At 46.3% G+C, this 18000-nt stretch overlaps 1 protein-coding gene across 3 annotated transcripts; it reads left to right on the forward strand.

The window, feature by feature from the left end:
* Window positions 1-378: 378 nt before the first annotated feature.
* ASXL1 (ASXL transcriptional regulator 1) lies at window positions 379-17570 on the forward strand. 3 transcript variants are annotated; one of them, XR_010073029.1, is made up of 12 exons: window positions 379-508; window positions 5112-5194; window positions 8051-8159; window positions 9269-9389; window positions 9464-9561; window positions 9908-10001; window positions 10281-10433; window positions 10859-11022; window positions 11128-11224; window positions 11398-11506; window positions 11877-11945; window positions 12297-12427. XR_010073029.1 is itself a non-coding variant. In XM_063349826.1 (12 exons), the coding sequence occupies exons 1-12, from the start codon at window positions 449-451 to the stop codon at window positions 16583-16585; spliced, it is 4629 nt and encodes a 1542-aa protein (XP_063205896.1). In that variant the 5' UTR covers window positions 379-448; the 3' UTR covers window positions 16586-17570. The 3 variants fall into 3 exon arrangements, 1 of the variants encoding a protein (XP_063205896.1); XM_063349826.1 differs by lacking the exons at window positions 11398-11506; window positions 11877-11945 and adding exons at window positions 11724-11829; window positions 13658-17570 and having other exon boundaries at window positions 12297-12912; XR_010073030.1 differs by lacking the exons at window positions 11877-11945; window positions 12297-12427 and adding an exon at window positions 11724-11814.
* The last annotated feature ends 430 nt before the right edge of the window (window positions 17571-18000 follow it).

Genomic DNA, 18000 nt, shown 5'->3' on the forward strand with positions numbered 1-18000 from the left:
GGCGGGGGCGTGTGTGCGGTGCGGGGACTACAACTCCCGGCAGCCCTTGCGGTTTGTTTTCCTTCAAACCAGGCCCAAGCCCCGCCGCGCGCGCCTCCCGCCGCCCGGCCCCGCCCCTCCGTTCTCGGTCCCGTTGTGTCCCGCCGCGGCCACCGTCGCTGAGCTCCGCCCCCTTCCCCCCCACCACCCTCCCTTTGCTCCCCAGCCCTTTGACCCCGTTGTTATGTCGGGCCCGAACCGCCGCCGCCGTCGCCGCCGCCTCCCCCTCCTCCTCCTCCCGTAGCGCAGCGCCCGGAGCCGCCCCCGCCCCGCGCGCGCCCCGCCCGCCCCCGCCCCGCGCGCCTCACCGCCCGCCCGCGCGCGCCCGCCCCGCCCTCGCCCGCCCGCCCGCCCGCGCGCCTAACGGTCCGCGCCCGCCGCGCCCCGCGGGAGGAGGAGGAGGAGGAGGATGAAGGAGATGAAGCAGCGGAGGAAGAAGGAGCGCACGTGGGCCGAGGCCGCCCGCCTGGTGAGGACGGGGCGGGGGGCGCGCCGCCGCCGCCGCGGAGGGCCTGGGGCGGGCCCCGGGGAGGGGGCGCGGGGGCTCTGCCGGGCCCCGATGGGCCTCCCCCGGGCTCCGGCCTCTCCTCGAGTAGCGGGGCCGGTGGGGTGGTGGTGGGGGGGGAAGTCGGGCCGCCCACCGCGTTCCGTTGCCGCTGTCTCCTCCCTGGTTGTTTGCCTTCTTGAGGGGGCTCTGGGACGAGCTGCCCGCCCTTCGGGGGTCCCCGCGGCCATTGCCGCCTCCCGGGGAGAGGTGGCGGGACCCGGGCCCGGCTCTCGGGGAGGCGGTTCGGTATTTGGTGACAGGGCTCTTGGGGTGGGCACGGTTCGTTTGCTTCCTTTCAGATGACTTAAGGCTCGGCGGGAGGAACCGGAGCCCCTGGGGGGAGGCCTGGCTGGTGGCCGGGCGCTGCCGCTCTCAAAAGTTTGTGGTTTTAATCCCTGAAGCTGTAGCTTTCTTCCATGCCCGGACCATGAGCGGCGTCTGTCCGGCCGTGCCTAGCCTCGGGGCTGGCATTATTGCCACCAGGCCTTGTTTGGTCACTTTGGGTTTTAGGGGATGTCGCTGGGGTCCATCTTAACCCTTTTTTTTTTTTGGCTTTGGGAATCTGCTTGTTGAAGGCTTGAACTTCCCAACCCAGAACTGCTCTGGTGGTGTTCCTGTAGGTCTGTTGGAATGCTGCAATAGGAGAAGGGTGGTTTCCCTCCATGAAGCCTTTAAGCCATGTCTACCTTGAACCCCATTTATAAATATGAGAAGAAAAAATAACTTCAGCGTCTTCCAGGTAGCGAGCATGAACCAGTCAGAAGTTTTATTTAAGGGGTGCATTTGGAGGTGTTTGGGCTTGTTTCTTGCCATGGAGCACCAGTGGTTGCCGCTGTCTGCTCCTGTGGCTGGCTGGAAGGATCTTGCCCCCTTTGGCCCCTGCCTTAGAGCCGCTCTCTCTTGGTGATAATGGGATGCAGATCTGTGCAGGTACGGGAGTGCCAGTGCGTGGAGTAAGGGATGATCCGACCACCTATGGCCAGTGTGAAGGGACCTCTGCACTTTTCTCTCCGTAACCCTGACAGTAGGACTTGACTTGCAAGGATATGGGCATCCTTGCTGTGTAGCATATGGACATCTATAGAAAGGGATGTACAGGGCTCGAGAGTGTTTTGTTTCCTCATGTGTGTGTGTGTTTATTTTGGTTTTGCCTGGCCAGGTTATGCATCGGGGCGCATAAACATTTGGAAGGAGCAGTATGAGTGAGTCCAGCTGAGACTTGTGTCTGGTATTTGAGGGTATTTGAGTTAGGTCTTGGTGCTCCTCCTGCGTAAGATGTGTTTGGCTGTCAGAGTGTTTTCTTACTGCTTGCCAGGAGGCATCCTAATCAGACAAGCATCTGTCTTCCAGCAACTTGCATAATCTTTTGTGTGCAAGTTATAACATTGTAGAATGTTATATGAATTTGCTTGAAAGAACATAAGCCGGCCCCTGTAGAACTTTGCTGCAGGAATCTGGTGGTCTCAGTAATTCATGGTGCATTTCCCTTTGACGTCCTGGTTCTGGGAGCCAAGCGTGTCACTGCAGGTGGCAGGGATGCTTTCCTGGTAGGTGACCTCGGGGTCAGAGGCAGTGCTAAGGGACCATGCACAAAGTCATCTCATTCAAATATCTTGAGCTCTAACGGTGAAAAAAATAGGTATTTATAGGCTGCCCAAAGCAGCACACGAGACTGTGACTCTAAAGCTGCCTCCTAGCACACCTCCTCACCCTCATTGTGTGCTGGGGAAGGGATCACACAGCTCCTCTCACCTGTCTTTTGGGTAGAACCTCAGGCACAGTGGGTGCATGCGGTATCTAAGCCTCAGCAGCATCTTAGAGCCATTGATGAACCAGAAATAGAACGATCTCATACTAGATTATCCACTTAGAGAGACCTACAGTTGCGTAGCTGCACTTCCAGCTTGCAGGACTGATTGTAATTCCACTAAAAATAGATCTTTATTTAACACTAGTCTTACACATGCTCCCTGTCAAAATGCTTTTAATTTTCCTTTCTGACGTGCACTATTGTATTTTGTATTCCTCTCGGTGCTTCTGAGAATCATAGGCAAAAGCGCTTTTCAGTGCTGCTGCATCTACGGAGCTAATACTATGCACGTTCCATATAATAAGCCTTTAAAGATTCATTTTAACACCCAGAGACATAGGACTATTCAACAAGTGCTGTCAGAGCTAGATGTCTAGTAAATTGAGGGAGTGATGTAAACTTCCATAATTAGGGACATAGGAACTGTTGACTATCAGTATTATAAATAGTGGAGGGGAGAAAAAAAATCATTTTGGGGCTAATGAATAGCTAATGTTGTTTAAGTTGTAGCTCCTGATGGAAGGTTGATGTGTCAGGCTGGAGAGGGATGAAGGACCAGTGCTGGAGACTGGGCTTTGGTGGCTAAAGCTGCAGGATCTTCGCTCCCCTGGTTCTTCCATTAAGCAGTCTGTACACTTAATATAGCTGTTGATTGGAAATTGTTCCCCTGAGCATAGATTCTTTTATCTTTATGTAAATGCCCGTTCATGCTCAGTTTTAGGCTGTGTATTTTGCTTGCTGTGTCTGCCGCTTGAGAGAGGCTTTAGAAGCTGTGAAGAATTTCCTTATTTTTCAGAACAGGCATGTTCCATTTTGTGGATCTTGCACTCAGCCCTGGAGTGATGTGTTTCCCCTTGTCAGCTGCCTCCTCCCTTTGAGTGACGGGGGGTGACAGTTCATGAGGAAGGCATGGAAATGTCGTAACCTATGGAGGTTTTTTGATTAGTGAAGGAAAAAGTGTGATGGAGCTGTATTGATTCAGAATGAAAATTGTTTGCTCTCTCTGAATATGGCTTATCACTTTATTTTATCTTTTCTTTAAACTCTTTGTGTTTTCATTGTGTTTTATCTCAGATTACGTAGTTCTCAAATTTCCATCCCCTACCAGGTTAGCACCACCGATGCTTACAATCTTCAAGCATCTGAAAATTATATGTTGGGTGGATATGAGTGAAGAAATTCCTTTTTATCACAAAATATAGTTGAAGTGCAGAACTACAGTGACATGGGTTGGGGTTTTCTTTACTTGCAGAGGTTGGAGATGGTATGGAGATGCAAATGGTGCCCTGTGCAACATTTTTTTTGCAAATGTCCTGTTCGTGCAACCCCAGAAGGCAGACTGCAGGCTTTGTGCCATGCCATGGTGCTGCAGTGACTCAGTTCTAGATGTTTCTGATACAAATTGGGGCGTTTGGGTTCCTCCACTGGCTTCTCACACAAGTCAAACTGAAAGGCAGCATTGTGTTGCTCACTCTTCTAAAGCATGGTGACAAACGAGATCAGGCTTGTGCATCATCGTGGCCATTATGTTAGGGGAATTTAGACCACAGTTACGTTCAGAAAGTTCCCGAGTGAATACCCGCTGCTGCTTTTTTTGGATGTTTCAGGCCAAGTCCTGTGCCTCCATCGCAGCCTTTTTGCTCGATCAGACCCTGAGGTCTGTTGAGTTCGGTGTCTTTTGCATTCAGAGAGCAGCACTGTCTGCTTCAATGGAAGGCGCAGGAGACGGCGCGTGTTAGGCAGCTGTAGGGTAATCTGTTCCCAAAGAAACATCGTGGTTTACATCTACTGCAGCTTATTTTTGTTCATTGTTTCCTGTTTATGTGGGTAATCTTCTTATCCACAGAAATGTCCGGTCCTCTTTTTGAATCCTTGAGTTCTTGCTTCTAGACATTTTGGAGCAGTAAGTTCCCCAGGCTTTAAAAAAAAAAAAAAAAAAAAAAAAAGTAATAGCCTCTTTAGTTCTTTTCATGAAAGTGGCAATTCTATTCTTCATATAAAATATGAAAGGATGAGTTGTTTTTTATTGTATTGCCTTTTTAATATCTGATTTTACTTGTTTTCTTTCGAAGGCAAGCAGTCTAAATCTCTTTAGTGACTCTAGCCATAATTTATTTCCACATCCTTTATTGTTATTGTTGTCCTTTTCTGAATTCTGGCCTTCTCTGACAAGAATTCTGACTCTTACCCATGGTACCCTTCTTGAGATGGAGCAAAGATGAAACAAACACAGTAATCCAAGGGGGGTACGCTATTGAATTCTGTAGTTATACAATAATACTTTTATTGGCAGAAAAATGCTGGATGCTTTGTTGAGAGGTAGGAAGGTGTATGGCAGGGAGAAGATTTTACACCATTAAAGGTCACTAACCACTGTACAGTTTTGAAGGTTGTATGCGGCAGCAGCTCGGTCTAATGTATATTGAAGTCTGTGGTGAAGCTTCCACTGGTTTCATGCTATGGGGTCAAGATTCTGCGTCTTTTTCTTTCCTTTGTGTTTGTATTTTAGTTAATTAGGGACGAGATGAAGGGGTGCCTTTTGTGATGCTTACCATGATCTAATCTTGAGGTAGCCTGAAATTTTTAGCGTGTGTCTTCTGCAGATGAGTCAAGTTTTAAGAGGCATATTATTGGAGCTGAACTGCAGCTTATGGAGTAGTTCTGTGAATGCAGAAGCAAATTCTGTAATGACACGTGGTCTTTCTGTCTTTTCAGGTGCTGGAAAATTACTCTGATGCTCCTATGACCCCAAAACAAATTCTGCAGGTCATAGAGGCTGAAGGACTAAAGGAAATGAGGTTAGTATTGATGATCTTGTCTAAAACATAGCGTGGACCATGGGGGAGGCTGTATATGAAGGCTTGTGTTGCTTCGTGCAGTTCTGCCTCATCTCCAGCCCACTTTTCTTCTTCCTTTTTTCTCTTTCCAGCACGGCAATTTCAGATGACAGTATAGGCACTTCCATACAGGCTGTGTGTTGTTGGTTGTTTTTTACTTTGACAATAACTGGAAGCTGTTCTTGGATTTTTTTGATAACATAGAGTCTCCTTCATCCATCTATTGTAAAATAAATGCCTATTGCAGCTCAGACTCCTGCATTGTGTTGTACTTACCACTTGTATGGTTCTCTCATAAGTAGCTCCTAGTAGTTTCTACTATGGTGACTCTAGTTTGAGAACGGTTTACATTCTGTCTCCTAATGCTTCATTTCTAGAGCAGACATTATGTTTTATGAGACTCAAAAAAGTCCTTATTTTTTATTGCTGTACTGGCTTCTGCTCAGATTTTCAAGCACTGTGATAGCGCAGCTCATGCTGTTGTGGCTCTTGACGTTGTGTGGAGGAGATGCCCATCTCAACGTGGGTTTCGTATGGAAAAGAACCTGATATGGAACCTCAGAAACAACAGGAGTGGGACGAGACTGTTTTCCTTGGTTAAGTTCCTGTGAACTTCCATCTGTTTTTGTGACAGTAGTAGAAGAGAAGTACAGAGTGTCTTGCAGATCAAAGAAAGTAGGTAACTGTGATAGTCCAAATGCCTCAGTTAGTGCTGTGTGGCAAAAAAAAAAAAAAAGTTTGACTTCTAGAGACAGAAAAAGCAGTCTCTTTTGGCTGCTGCGCATTGATTGACTTCTGGGGAATCCAGATGCATGGACTGTTTCTAGTCTTGCTTCCCCCTCACCTTGGTTCTGTGGACTGTTTTCCACTGTGGCGTTTGTGTTTCCTGAACCTGTACCTTACCCAGCTACAGAAGGTAAACTGATTTCTTCTGGGACCTAACACCTCAAAATGTTAGCTTGTTTCTGCTTGTTATTTGTGTCTGAAATCAGGAAGCAGCTGGGATGGTTTGAATAGTGAAAAGTGGTGATGCATACAGAGGTGTTGTGTGTAGGAGTTGCCATTGTCTGGAGAGGGACGATGCCGGTGTGTGTTACTGCATCGATATTGGAGCTGTTAGAATGCCCACCTGCCGCTGGTGATCCTCGCCGAGATGATCTTCGCTGGTTTAGATACGGACAGTGGTTTCACAGCTCTGAGTAGAATTCAGACAGGCTTTTAATGAGGACCTTCATGTAGCTTTATAGCTTTGTTTTAATCAGTACTCTGCACCTTTCTTACATCAGTCCTTTCACTTGAGTAGGTAGTTGAAGATCTGCGTGCATAGGCTGTCCTCTGCTAAAGGTAATAGCAGGTCTCTTCACACATATGAATTATCTTGGTGCTCTCCCAGTTTTGACAAGTGACCTGTCACAGTACATAACTAAAGACCAGACTTTGGAGCATGTGTCAAGTTAAATCCCATAGAGCTAAATCGTTCCTTAAAGGTTGGTGTTTTTCCCTCGGGATATCTGCTTTTCCTTCCCTGGCCATTAATTCTCTGCTTTAAGAAAAGACTGTGTTTTTTTCAGAGCGTAATTGTTCACAGAATAAAGGCAGTGATCCCGCCTAGCTAAATATGCAGTGGACTTTGCTGGTACTTGTATAGAAGCCCTTCCTGAAACTCCATTTCCTGAAGGAAATAGCTTGGTGGCTCGAGATGTTTTTCCCTTCGAATCAATCCTGAGCAATGTTCCCTGGTTTGGGGGTCATGCTGGTCTGTTCGGGGGGCTGTGTCCTTATGGGTGGCAGCAATGGTCCTGCTCGAGCCAGGACACTTGGGCTCAGCACCATAGCTGAGTTCTAGCACCTACGAGAGTTTTAATAGTTTCTTTTTTTCCCAATTCAGGGAAAACTATTTATTTTGCTATTCTGAGAAAGTGTGCTCTGTGGCTGGTTAGCATGTTTGGAGCCTTCTGTTAAACACAGAAGGGAAACCACTGTCTAACAGGACAGAAGGCTGGAAATTTTTTTCGTAGTATCTAAAAGCGATACAGGGTAATTTTGTCTGTTGCCGAGGCTTGTGAAGAAATGTCCAAAAAATAAACGCATTCAGGGTAGAAACAGAAATTGTTCTGAGTTTTCAATTTGAGAGTGATTTGGTTTGAAATATTTTGTCTTGATCCGGTTTTCAGTTTCACTTTTAATAATAATGAAATCAAGACTGCTTTAATGTCTCTTCTAGGTAACTTTCTGCCTGTACATGTGTGGCGTGTTGGAAAACATGAGATTACGTGGCGCAGAAGTTCCATCAGTGTGAGCGTAGGATGGTTACTTTAACCAGGGCGTTACATAGGACTTGACAAATTAGTGCATCGGTCCTTTTATATCTCAGTCCAGTAGTGCAGTTTTGTCTGTGACATGTCAGGGGAGGCGTTCTAGAAGCACATATGTATTTGTTCACATCTTTCTACTGCTGAATCAATCTGGGGTTTTTGTAAGGTCGATCCAACTCTGAAAGTTTGAAGCAGAGAAAGGGAAGAAACAGGTAATAAATATCACAAATGTTGAAAAATGGCTGCGAGTAGCTTTAAAATTGGCATAACATTTCCTGTTTCCTGCCGGTTACTTTGCTGTGCTGTGTTGAGGATGATGTGCAGGTCCAAAAGGAAAACAGTAACACTGCTCCGACTGAAGTGCCCGTCCGTAAAGTTAATGAGTGTCGTCTCCGTTCTCCTCAGTCGGCTAACTGATGCCCGTTTAAACAGGTCTTTCAGGCTGTTTTCTTGGTAAGGACGTTTCTTAAAACTTACTGTTTTCTTTCTTTCTCTGTTTCAGTGGCACTTCTCCCCTAGCCTGCCTCAACGCCATGCTCCATTCCAATTCAAGGGGAGGTGACGGACTCTTTTACAAACTGCCTGGACGCATCAGCCTTTTCACGCTCAAGGTAAATGCTGAGCTGAGGGTCGAGGTGTGAGTTCTGCTTGTTATGCACAGCTGAGTGTTAAACTGCCACTGAGCATCATAGGAGCTGAATGTGCTGCATGTGAGATCATCATGTGGAAGAGTGTCTGGAATTCATTATTTTGTTAGAGCTTGTACCTTTCGGCTACATTCAGCCATATATGATAAATTCCTTTAAAAAAAAAAAAGCCCTATTATTTCTTGAACTGCACAAGCAAGATAAATCCTCTTATTCCAGTACTTGGTGTCCAACTCAGGTGGCTGCTTATCGAAACAGTCCCATTCACTCCTTTTCTGCCAGCCACAAGGGAACACAGCCGACCAATAAATTAAATTGGTCCAAGAGCTTGTAGCTACAAGTAAAATCTTGATAGGAAAATGTATATTCATTCTTCTGGTTGTTTGGTTTGTGTTCTGCTGCATTCTGTGTATATTTAGTGTCACCATTTTCCTCAGATCTTGAAGTCTCTCTGGAATGTGTTTTCGTTTATTGTCCCAGTAATCTTAAATGTTGAAAATCTTTGTGGTCTTAGGCTTTCCTTTTGCATTGTTTTGTACTGTTGGATTCCCTGATAAATATCAGCCTGATAGACAACAGGTATCTCAGCCTTTGCATTTGCATCTTTTTTTCTCCTCTCAGAAAATTGTGTTGAATTGCCATATTTTGCTGAAAACAGATGGAATTTAAATGGCTTTGATTATACAAGTAGTAAACATCTCCTAAGCTTACTGTCTTTGTAGTTGGCTACTCTGATGCTGCCTGTTCTTTCACAGTAAGAACGAGATATTTCTCTTTATTAGAAACTGCTTGCCTGCAGAAAAGTGCAACCAATTATTAACATTACGTATTTTGGATATGTTTGAGTTACCTAGGAGGTGTCGATGAAGTGTGCTAATAGTTTAGATGACTTCTGTTCCACTGTGAGCCCAAATATACTTAAAAATGTCTTTCTGCATCAAGGATTAAAATTGGGAAGATGAAAAAAGTAAAGCTTAAAAACTATATACACTGAACCATCTGTTCCAGTTGGTTTAAGTCGAAATGGTTGGGAGGGAGGACTGTAGCCACCCCGGTTCTGTTTGCCCGTTTAGAAGGATGCCTTGCAGTGGTCTCGGAACCTGTCTGTGCCAGAAGGGGAGGAGCTGGAGGATACAGCAGATGCAGAAAGTTGCGAGTCCAATGAAGCAAGCACTGTGAGTGGTGATAATGATGGTAAGTGTCTGATGACATTAATCTTAAACTATAGGATCTACTTCGGTGTCTGACTGAGTGCCCGTCTCTTTTAGTGTCTCTTGACGACACCTCCTCTAACGCCTCGTGTTCCACTGAATCTCAGAGCAAGGGACCCGCTACTACCAGGGAGAGCTACAGAACTGCCTCCCAGGTAGGAAAAAGTGGGACTGATGGGAAGCATGAGGCCTCTCAAGGGGAGCTTTTCTTCCTGTGTGATAGTTGGATTAGTGTGACGGGGCTAGTTGTGCACAGGTGCCTCAGAGAGAGTTACAGGGCTGTCTCATTACGTGGGGAGTTTGCAGTATGGGGAGGGATCATATACAAGGAAGTAATTTTGAATTCTCTGCTCTGCTGTTCATAAATGTAATGGCAGCTGAAGGTTTACCTAAGAGCCAAGTACTTTTTTAACTGAGAAACAGGCTGCTTAAAATCATATTTTATCCTTCCATAATGTCTGTGTTCCTTTGTTTTGTTTTTCATTTCTTTCTGGACCGCAGACAACCAAACAAAAGAAAAAGACTGGTGTCATGCTGCCACGTGTTGTCTTAACACCACTGAAAGTAAATGGGGCACACATGGAGTCTGCCTCTGGTGAGCATTGCTTTTGTTGTGGTGGTTCTCTAATGGCTGCACAGATAGCTTTTAATCAGTTATCCCTAGGTATCTGTAAGTTTGCCTGAGGATTTCTTTAGCACTTGGTGAGAATGCATGTGACTGTATACGTTTAACTCCATCAAAATAGTTGGTAACTGGGCAATACCCTGTAATAGTGGATCTGTTATTAGCAGATAGTTCTTGTACATGAAACAACTCTCCCAAGTTGGGCTTCTGCTGTTCTTTGCAAATTTAATGAAATTGTTTTGCTTTTAGGCTTCACAGGAAGGCACGCTGATGGGGAGAGCAGTAGCACATCCAGCAGCAGCAGCAGCTCTTTGGCCCTGTGCAAAGCCACCTTGCGTAGTAGAACAGAAATAAACAGGGATCCTCCGCAGCTTCTGAGAGGTATCCGAAAGCCCACAGCTGGTAGGTGCTTCGGATTAAAGTTAGAAGAATAATTGTCCATAAAAGCAGGCAATGTTGGAGTCTGTGTGTATCTGAGAAAACAAGGTTCCCTTTCTTCGGAAGGCACGTGAAGATCTTAAGGCTCGCAAGATGGACATTCCTCCCTGAACATTAGTGAGACAGTTGTTTAAAAGTTTGCCTACTCTGACTAGCAGTATTGAGAATTGTACCTGAATGTGACAGGAATGTGACCTCATGTCAAAATTCCAGATGCTTGTCTATTAATTACTGTGTTTGAGAGCCTTTCTTCATACTTGAGTATTATGGTCTTTTCTCATATATCTTGCTCCTTTTGCTGGAGTAGTTCAATGTGAATTTTTTTCCCATAATTATGAAATATTTTTATACAACTATGTTTATTTTATTTGCCTTTCCTTAAACTACAGGGCAAATGAAACGAAACAGGGGTGAGGATATTGACTTTGAAACACCTGGTTCCATTCTTGTCAATACAAACCTGCGAGCTCTGATAAACTCCAGAACCTTTAATGCGCTCCCATCACACTTCCAGCAGCAGCTGCTTTACCTCCTTCCAGAAGTTGATAGACAGGTATGAGGGTGCAGCACTGGGGTGTTTTCCACTCACCGCATTCCCTCTTGTTTGCAGAATGGCTGGAGCAAATGTTTTCTGTTTGTCCTGGGTTTGTCCCATTAGGTTGGGGCTGACGGGCTGATGCGTCTCAGTGGCAGTGCTCTGAATAATGAATTCTTCACCCACGCTGCACAGAGCTGGAGAGAGCGACTAGCTGATGGTGAGTGGGTTTGCTTTCCTAGGTGGCTGGAGAATTAGGTACTCATTTTATGGGATCTCTTTGTTTTTCTTTTACAGTTAATGAATGGGAATTTAGTCCACCTTTGCAATGTATCTGGCTATGTTGCCCCCAACTTTTCTTTTTTTTTTTTTTTTTTTCCTTTAAAATCACAGATGTGTTTTCCTTTGGTGCCATGAGACCTTCCAAACAAAGTGGTGGAGGTGTAAAGTAGTGCCAGACTTATCTTTCCTTAAATGGTGGCCTGTGTCTGGTAAACCACTGGTGGGTTTTTTTCACACTCTCTTGAGCCTGTGTGATCATTGCTCTTAAGGGGTTGCAGGCAGCACGTGGATCCGTAGTAAAGTGGAGAGCAGGGCGATAGCAGAAAATCTGTCCTTTGTATATATAGCTACTGTACTATACTCTTAAAACACAAAAGGTTGCATTTGCAGAATGAGTTTTGTTTGGAACTGAATTTCAGTCTCTCGCTTCCATGTAGGTGAATTCACCCATGAGATGCAAGTTCGAATTCGGCAGGAGATGGAAAAGGAAAAGAGAGTGGAGCAATGGAAAGAGAAGTTCTTTGAGGACTACTATGGACAAAAGTGAGAAATTTTACCTCATCTGTCCTGTTTTATCTGTGTTTGTGCAGGTGGCAGAGGGTGTTTCTGCTTGTGCATACCTGAGAAGATGCGGCATGAACTCCTTGGAAAAAATACAGGTTGTGGGGTGAATCATTCAGCTCCAGGGAAATCCTTAGTGGGAACTGGCTGGGTCACAGCAGAATTTTGTAGCCCATCTATTGTGTTTTCAAGACAAGTTAATATTACTCGCTTTCCATCGCAAATCTTTACATTTTCTTATTTTTCTCGTTCCCTGTGATAGTAATACGGGATAGTAAACGTATAGGTTATCTCATTGCAGACCGACTTGATGAGGTTTTGACGAGTCTGTGTTTTGTAAACTGTATGGTACTACGTATAGTGGTGACAGTACAGCTATAAGGAGAAGATGAAATGCTTAAATTAGGATGGGCTTTAGCTTTTAGCTAGTTTTTATGTTTGCCTCATAGGTTGGGCTTGACCCAAGAAGAATCCCAGGAGCAGAATTTGGTGCAAGAAGATGCTGAGAACAGGACAGGACTGTCTGTTAAAGGAGAAGCAAGACTGCCACGCGGTCCTTCGACGCGGCAGAGAGATGGACACTTCAAGAAACGCACCCGGGCCGACCTGCGATGCAGAGCCAGGAGGAGCCTGTACAAATTGCGTGAACCTGAGCAAACAGAGGCTTCCAAAGAGGCTGCTTCTGTGGGACCAGATTCCTCTCTTCATAAAGAGGCAAAGCCTGAGATAGACCTGAAGAAAGATGATCTGACGAGCCCTTCGGCCACAGTACTGAAGCCAGAGAGTTCAGAACCGCACCTCTCTGCAGAGCCTTCCAAATTGCACAGTAAATCGGAAGATCTGTCGTTGGCAGCTGCAAACAGAATTCCCAGTTTGCCCCAGGAGAACTCTGCTCGGGAGCCCAAGGACCAGAAGAGGAAATGCTTTGAGGAGGCTGCCTCTGCGTCCTTCCCCGAAAAGAAGCCCCGGCTTGAAGATCGTCAGTCCTTTCGTAACACAATTGAAAGTGTTCACCCAGAAAAGCCACAGCCTACTAAAGAGGAGCCAAAAGTCCCACCCATCCGGGTAGGAAAGAGAATTATAGCTGCTTGGTATCTCAGGGCTGTCACGCTCAATAGCATCAAAACATTATTAAAATGTCAAGTGTTGTCATCTTAAGAGAAGAAGTGGAAGGGTTTCATTGGTAGAGCTGGCTAAGTACCTCTGATTACCACAGTTTACTATCTTATTTAGACAGGCAAGGAATGGAAAATCATTCCAAGGTCTTTGCACAAGAGCACGGGGTAACCTTGACTTACTCTGTTAGTTTGCATTTCTGTGGATAGAGAAATCACTTTTCCTGAAACTGGCTGACTTGTGGCAAAAGAGACCTTCAAATCATATTCTTTGTAATATCCTGTGTAATTTCTCCGTTCCTTTCCTTTTGGGCAGAATCTTACTGTTCCTTCTGACTTTCCCGATTTTGACTAGAGGTATCCGTCGTGTTAGCTTCAGGGTGGTCATCCTGATGTAAAGGAGACCATTTTGATTTCTGCAGATCTGAAAGCAGATCACTCATTTTGTATTTGTTGTCTGGCTCTGGTAAAACAATGTTAATATTAAGTGAGCTTTACGCATCGCATGACGGAGTGCGTAAGCAGAGGTTACAGGGAGCATGCTACTTCTCAGCCAAAATCAGTTTTCTGTTGGAATTTTAATTTTTTGTTGAATTCTTGTGATACGAACTGTGATGCACAGATGCTAATAAAATGCATTTCACTGTCCGAAAATGGTCAAATAATAGAACTAATTGTTTTTCCCTTTCTTTCAGATTCAACTTTCACGTATTAAACCACCCTGGGTGGTTAAAGGTCAGCCCGCTTACCAGATATGCCCCAGGATCATCCCCAACACGGAGTCCTCCAGCCGGGGCAGGACTGGGGCCAGAACACTCGCAGACATTAAAGCCCGTGCTTTGCAAGCCCGAGCCCAGCGAGAAGCTGCTACAGCCGCCATTGGAGGTGGGGGTGGCCCAGGTGGAGGGAGAAGCAGCACTGATGAAGGAGGTGGTGGAGGAGAATCCAGCAGCCATACAGAGCACAGGAGATCAAAGAGAACTCATGGAAAGCGTTCGTCAGATCTACAACGAACACAATTACTGTCGTCTCTCCATCTGAATGGAGAAAAGGCGAATTCTGAGGTGGCTGCTCAGGAGGCTAACACGAATTCCTTCGTCCCTTCAAGACAAGATCCTGTTTCTTCAAAGAGTGAGGGAACTGGCGCTCTGGAGTGCACTGCAGGCTCAGGGGAGGCTCGGCCTGGTGATGGGTCACCTAGAAGGCAGCTCTGTGGTGCTTTGACTGGGTCATCCTTAGACAATGCAACTTCTGAGAGGCAGGAGGAAAGCCCTGAGCAGCTCCTCCGTGACCCAAGGACCGAAACCCCACCTTCTGTTGCATCACAGGAGAGGCACAGTACAAAGCTGAAATGTGTGGTTCCTCCAGTAAACGGTCTGTTGTGTTCTCAGGTGCAGGGAGCTGTGGTCAGTCCTACGGGAGACAAGGTTGTGTCAGAACACAAAGGTGTTAGTGCTCCCGCTGTACAGCTGGATTATCATTCTGACATAAAGGAAAATTCCTCCAGTTGTCCTGCTCTTCTGCCAGAATTGTTGTCAGGCAGTAAAGAACGCCAGGAGCCAGAAACGGTATCTAGATTTAGATTTAATGGCTCTGAAACATTTGTGGAAAAATCTGTCACTGATAGTGATAACTCCAAAACAGCGACTAGTGGAGTGGAGAAAGCAGTCCCTGTGCTGTATAACTTTTCACACCTGCAGGCAGAGAAAGAGAGTGATGGCAAACTAAGTAATGAAGAACAGAGCAGAGAGTCTCTGGGGAAACACTCTTTACACGATGGCTTTATTTCTCAGAATAGGATAGATACCTCTGAAAAACTTCTGCAGCTGACGGAGAGGTGCCCCAGAACAGAACCGGAAAATGCACATCAGCCACTGAGAGAGACTCAAGAGTTCAAGACAAACGGAGATGATGAAATACAGAGTACACACAGTGAAACAACAGATACCGCTTCGGATTTTGAAGGTGACGTCGCTGATGAGAATATAGAGATGGATGTATGTTTCAGAAGTGTCAGCTGCAGGGAGGTGGCTGGGAAAGACTCCTCCGGTCACAGCAGCGCTGAGAGATGTGGTAGGATTAGATCAAAACCATCTGTGGAAGCAGATAGTCTGGCCTACGTTGTGGACTTCCCTGCAGTCGCAGTGAGGAGCACCGCACCTCCAGCTCAGAGATGGGGACCACATGCACCATTGCCCAAGAAACCCGAGCGGCCGACAGGTTCTGCTCGGCCCGTGTCCTCTATTGAATCCAACAACCCTTTGGTGATGCAGCTGCTTAAGGGGAACCTTCCCCTGGAAGAAGTTCTCCCAGTACCTCAAGCCAACATCAAGCTGGAAATTACACAGCCACCGCTGGACAAGCAGTCGGAAAGCCTCTCCCTGCAAATGGAGAGAGGTAGCAGTTGCTATTTTGGCAAAGAATCTTCCCCAGATGTAGGAATAAAGACGAGTGCCCTAAGCAGGAGTGATGACTTACACTCAATGAGATCTTCCATAGATCCCCAGGAGAAGAAGTGCGGATCAGGGGCAGCATTGCCTAGAGCAGAGGATGCAGAGGATCAGTCTATTCCAGAAAAACATTCCAAAGTTGGTTCAACTTTAAGCTGCCAAGACCAACTGGCAAATGTGGCAAGTGCCTCTCAGAAGCCTGAAGATGTGGGCCCTCGGGAAAGAACATTTTCTTCCTGTAGCTTTGAGGAGCAAAAGGAGTTGCCCAAGGTCCATCGGGTGCCACAGCACAACCCGTTAACAAGTGTCATCACAAATAAAAGTCCGGAGAAGCTGAACACCTCGACAGAGCCTCGGTTTTTATCTCCAGCTGTAACTTCTCTTGGTCCAAATCAGACAGAGGGTACATCGGTCAATAAAAATTACGTTGGAGTTCAAGGCAAAAAACTCTTTGGTTCTGGTTTTCCTTGCAACCCCAGTGTTAGACTACATCATTCCAGGGCTTTGGATCAAGTTTCAGCCATGGGAACCTTGTCCCCCAGCAAACAGATTCCTCTGAACAAGAGCTGTGCATCAGGAGAAGGAATGCCGGCTCCAAGGGAAGAATGGACTTCAAAGCAGCACCCCAACACCCTGGGAGGAATTAAAAATGAGAATGTGCTGGCGTGTGGCAGCTCAGCCAAGAGTAACGCGGAGAACCGGAAGGATGCAGCGCAAAACCCCGTGGAGCTGACTGAGCATTTGCAAAGTGTTCCGTTGGTTATGGACTTGCCGTTTTTCAAGTTTTCGAGGGAACCAGGAAAAGGACACAATCACCCTTTGGAGCCTTCTTCCATACCCTCTCAGCTCAATATCAAGCAAGCGTTTTATGGGAAGCTTTCTAAGCTGCAGCTTAATTCCACCAGCTTTAATTATTCATCCAACACTCCAGCTTTTCCCAGAAGTCTTGCTGGAAGCATGATGCAGCTAAGCCACAAAGCGAACTTTGCTGCAAACCATAATACGTCCCTCTCTGTGCAGATGTTTGCTGATAGCAGCAGTGTTGACGAGATATCGTTCAAGTGCTCGTGCAGCCTTAAAGCCATGATCATGTGTAAAGGCTGCGGGGCATTTTGTCACGATGACTGTATAGGACCCTCTAAGCTTTGTGTATTGTGCCTTGTGGTGAGATAATAAATTATGGCCATGGGACAAATTGTATATTCAGTGTGTGTATTTTGATAACGACTGATCCTAAAACCTGTACACAAAATACTATTCTGTTTATAGTAGAAGTGCTATTACATTTTGTTTTGGTGAGGAAAGTTGACTTGCCTTCCCACTAAAAATCTACAGTGCAAAACCCTTTCTTGCTCACGGTTACACTCCAATCTCGGTGGGCTGCGTCCCGCCAGAGCGATCCTTCTGCTTAGTGCTATTGTGGAAATACTGGTTGTGCTCTGGTACACGTCCTGAGGCTAACACCTGAGCGAGAGGCAGTTTGCTGTGGCAATCCGTGGACCCTCTGTCGAGGAAATCTTTACATCCAAAGGAACTGGAACAGGGTGTTTTCTATTTCAGGGCTGCGCTAGGTGAGGCCCTACAGTCTTCCACTCTCCCCTTCTGCCATCTCCATTCTCGGTTTGTGCGGGAAGTACCGCTGTACAGTTACGTCTCAGCAAAGAGCTGCTCCACAGCGACGGTTCTGTACGGTCTTTGGATGCTACAGCAGAACGTGGTGCCCGGTAAAGCACTCCGCAGGTGGCTGTAGAGCCGGATCCAGCTAACCCTATGCTGGATGGAGCCAACTCGGAGGATGCAAGAAGAAGAAGAGGAAAAAAAAAAAAAAACCAAACAACAAAAAACGTGGCAGGTGCCAACCGAATGCCTTCTGCTGGTCTGCAGGACGATGTGTGGCCTGGGAAACTGTGTGCCTGGCTGAACTCTTGGACCAGCAGATGTGACTGCCTCTTGTGGCTGCCCTGCCACCACCTCGTGTGAAACGTCGGAGGCTCTTAGAAGCTCGTGTGTGTGGCCAGCGGTCTCTGCATTGCAGCCCTGCAACGGGGACATTGACACGGCAGCATCTGACCACTTGCAAGCGTCTAGCTGTGCATCTGTGTGACGATCATCTAACACTTAAAGCAGTGTTTTTTTGCTTTTTTTTTTTTTAAATTTTCATTCTTGGATGTATAAAGTGAATTATTTGGCTCCTGTAAGTATCCTCTATGCATCTGTTTGATCATGTATTTATATGTTGTACACAGTACTGGCCAACTCTGTAAATGGATGTAATGTACATAGAACATAAAGGGTTCTTTTTTTGTTCTTTTTTTTTTTTTTTTTCCCCTTGGATTTTCAGGCTCTACAGCAGTATTGCATTAAAGTGGTGTTAGTTATTAATCTGCGTCTGGAGTCAGAGCCACTGTATTCTGTCTTGCCTGACGTGAGGCTCGACACGCAGAGGTGTCTCTCGGTTCTGCCCGGGCCTTGTGGGCGGATGGGGGGGTGCGGGCTCCAGGCTGACCCCCCCCGGGCTCCGAGTCGGGTGTTCTTGGCTGGTCACTCCTCTGAGCCATTTGCCGGTTGTTGCTGTAACTGCTCTCCTA

Source organism: Chroicocephalus ridibundus, chromosome 12 (genome assembly GCF_963924245.1).
Source record: "Chroicocephalus ridibundus chromosome 12, bChrRid1.1, whole genome shotgun sequence".
Classification (NCBI taxonomy): domain Eukaryota; kingdom Metazoa; phylum Chordata; class Aves; order Charadriiformes; family Laridae; genus Chroicocephalus; species Chroicocephalus ridibundus.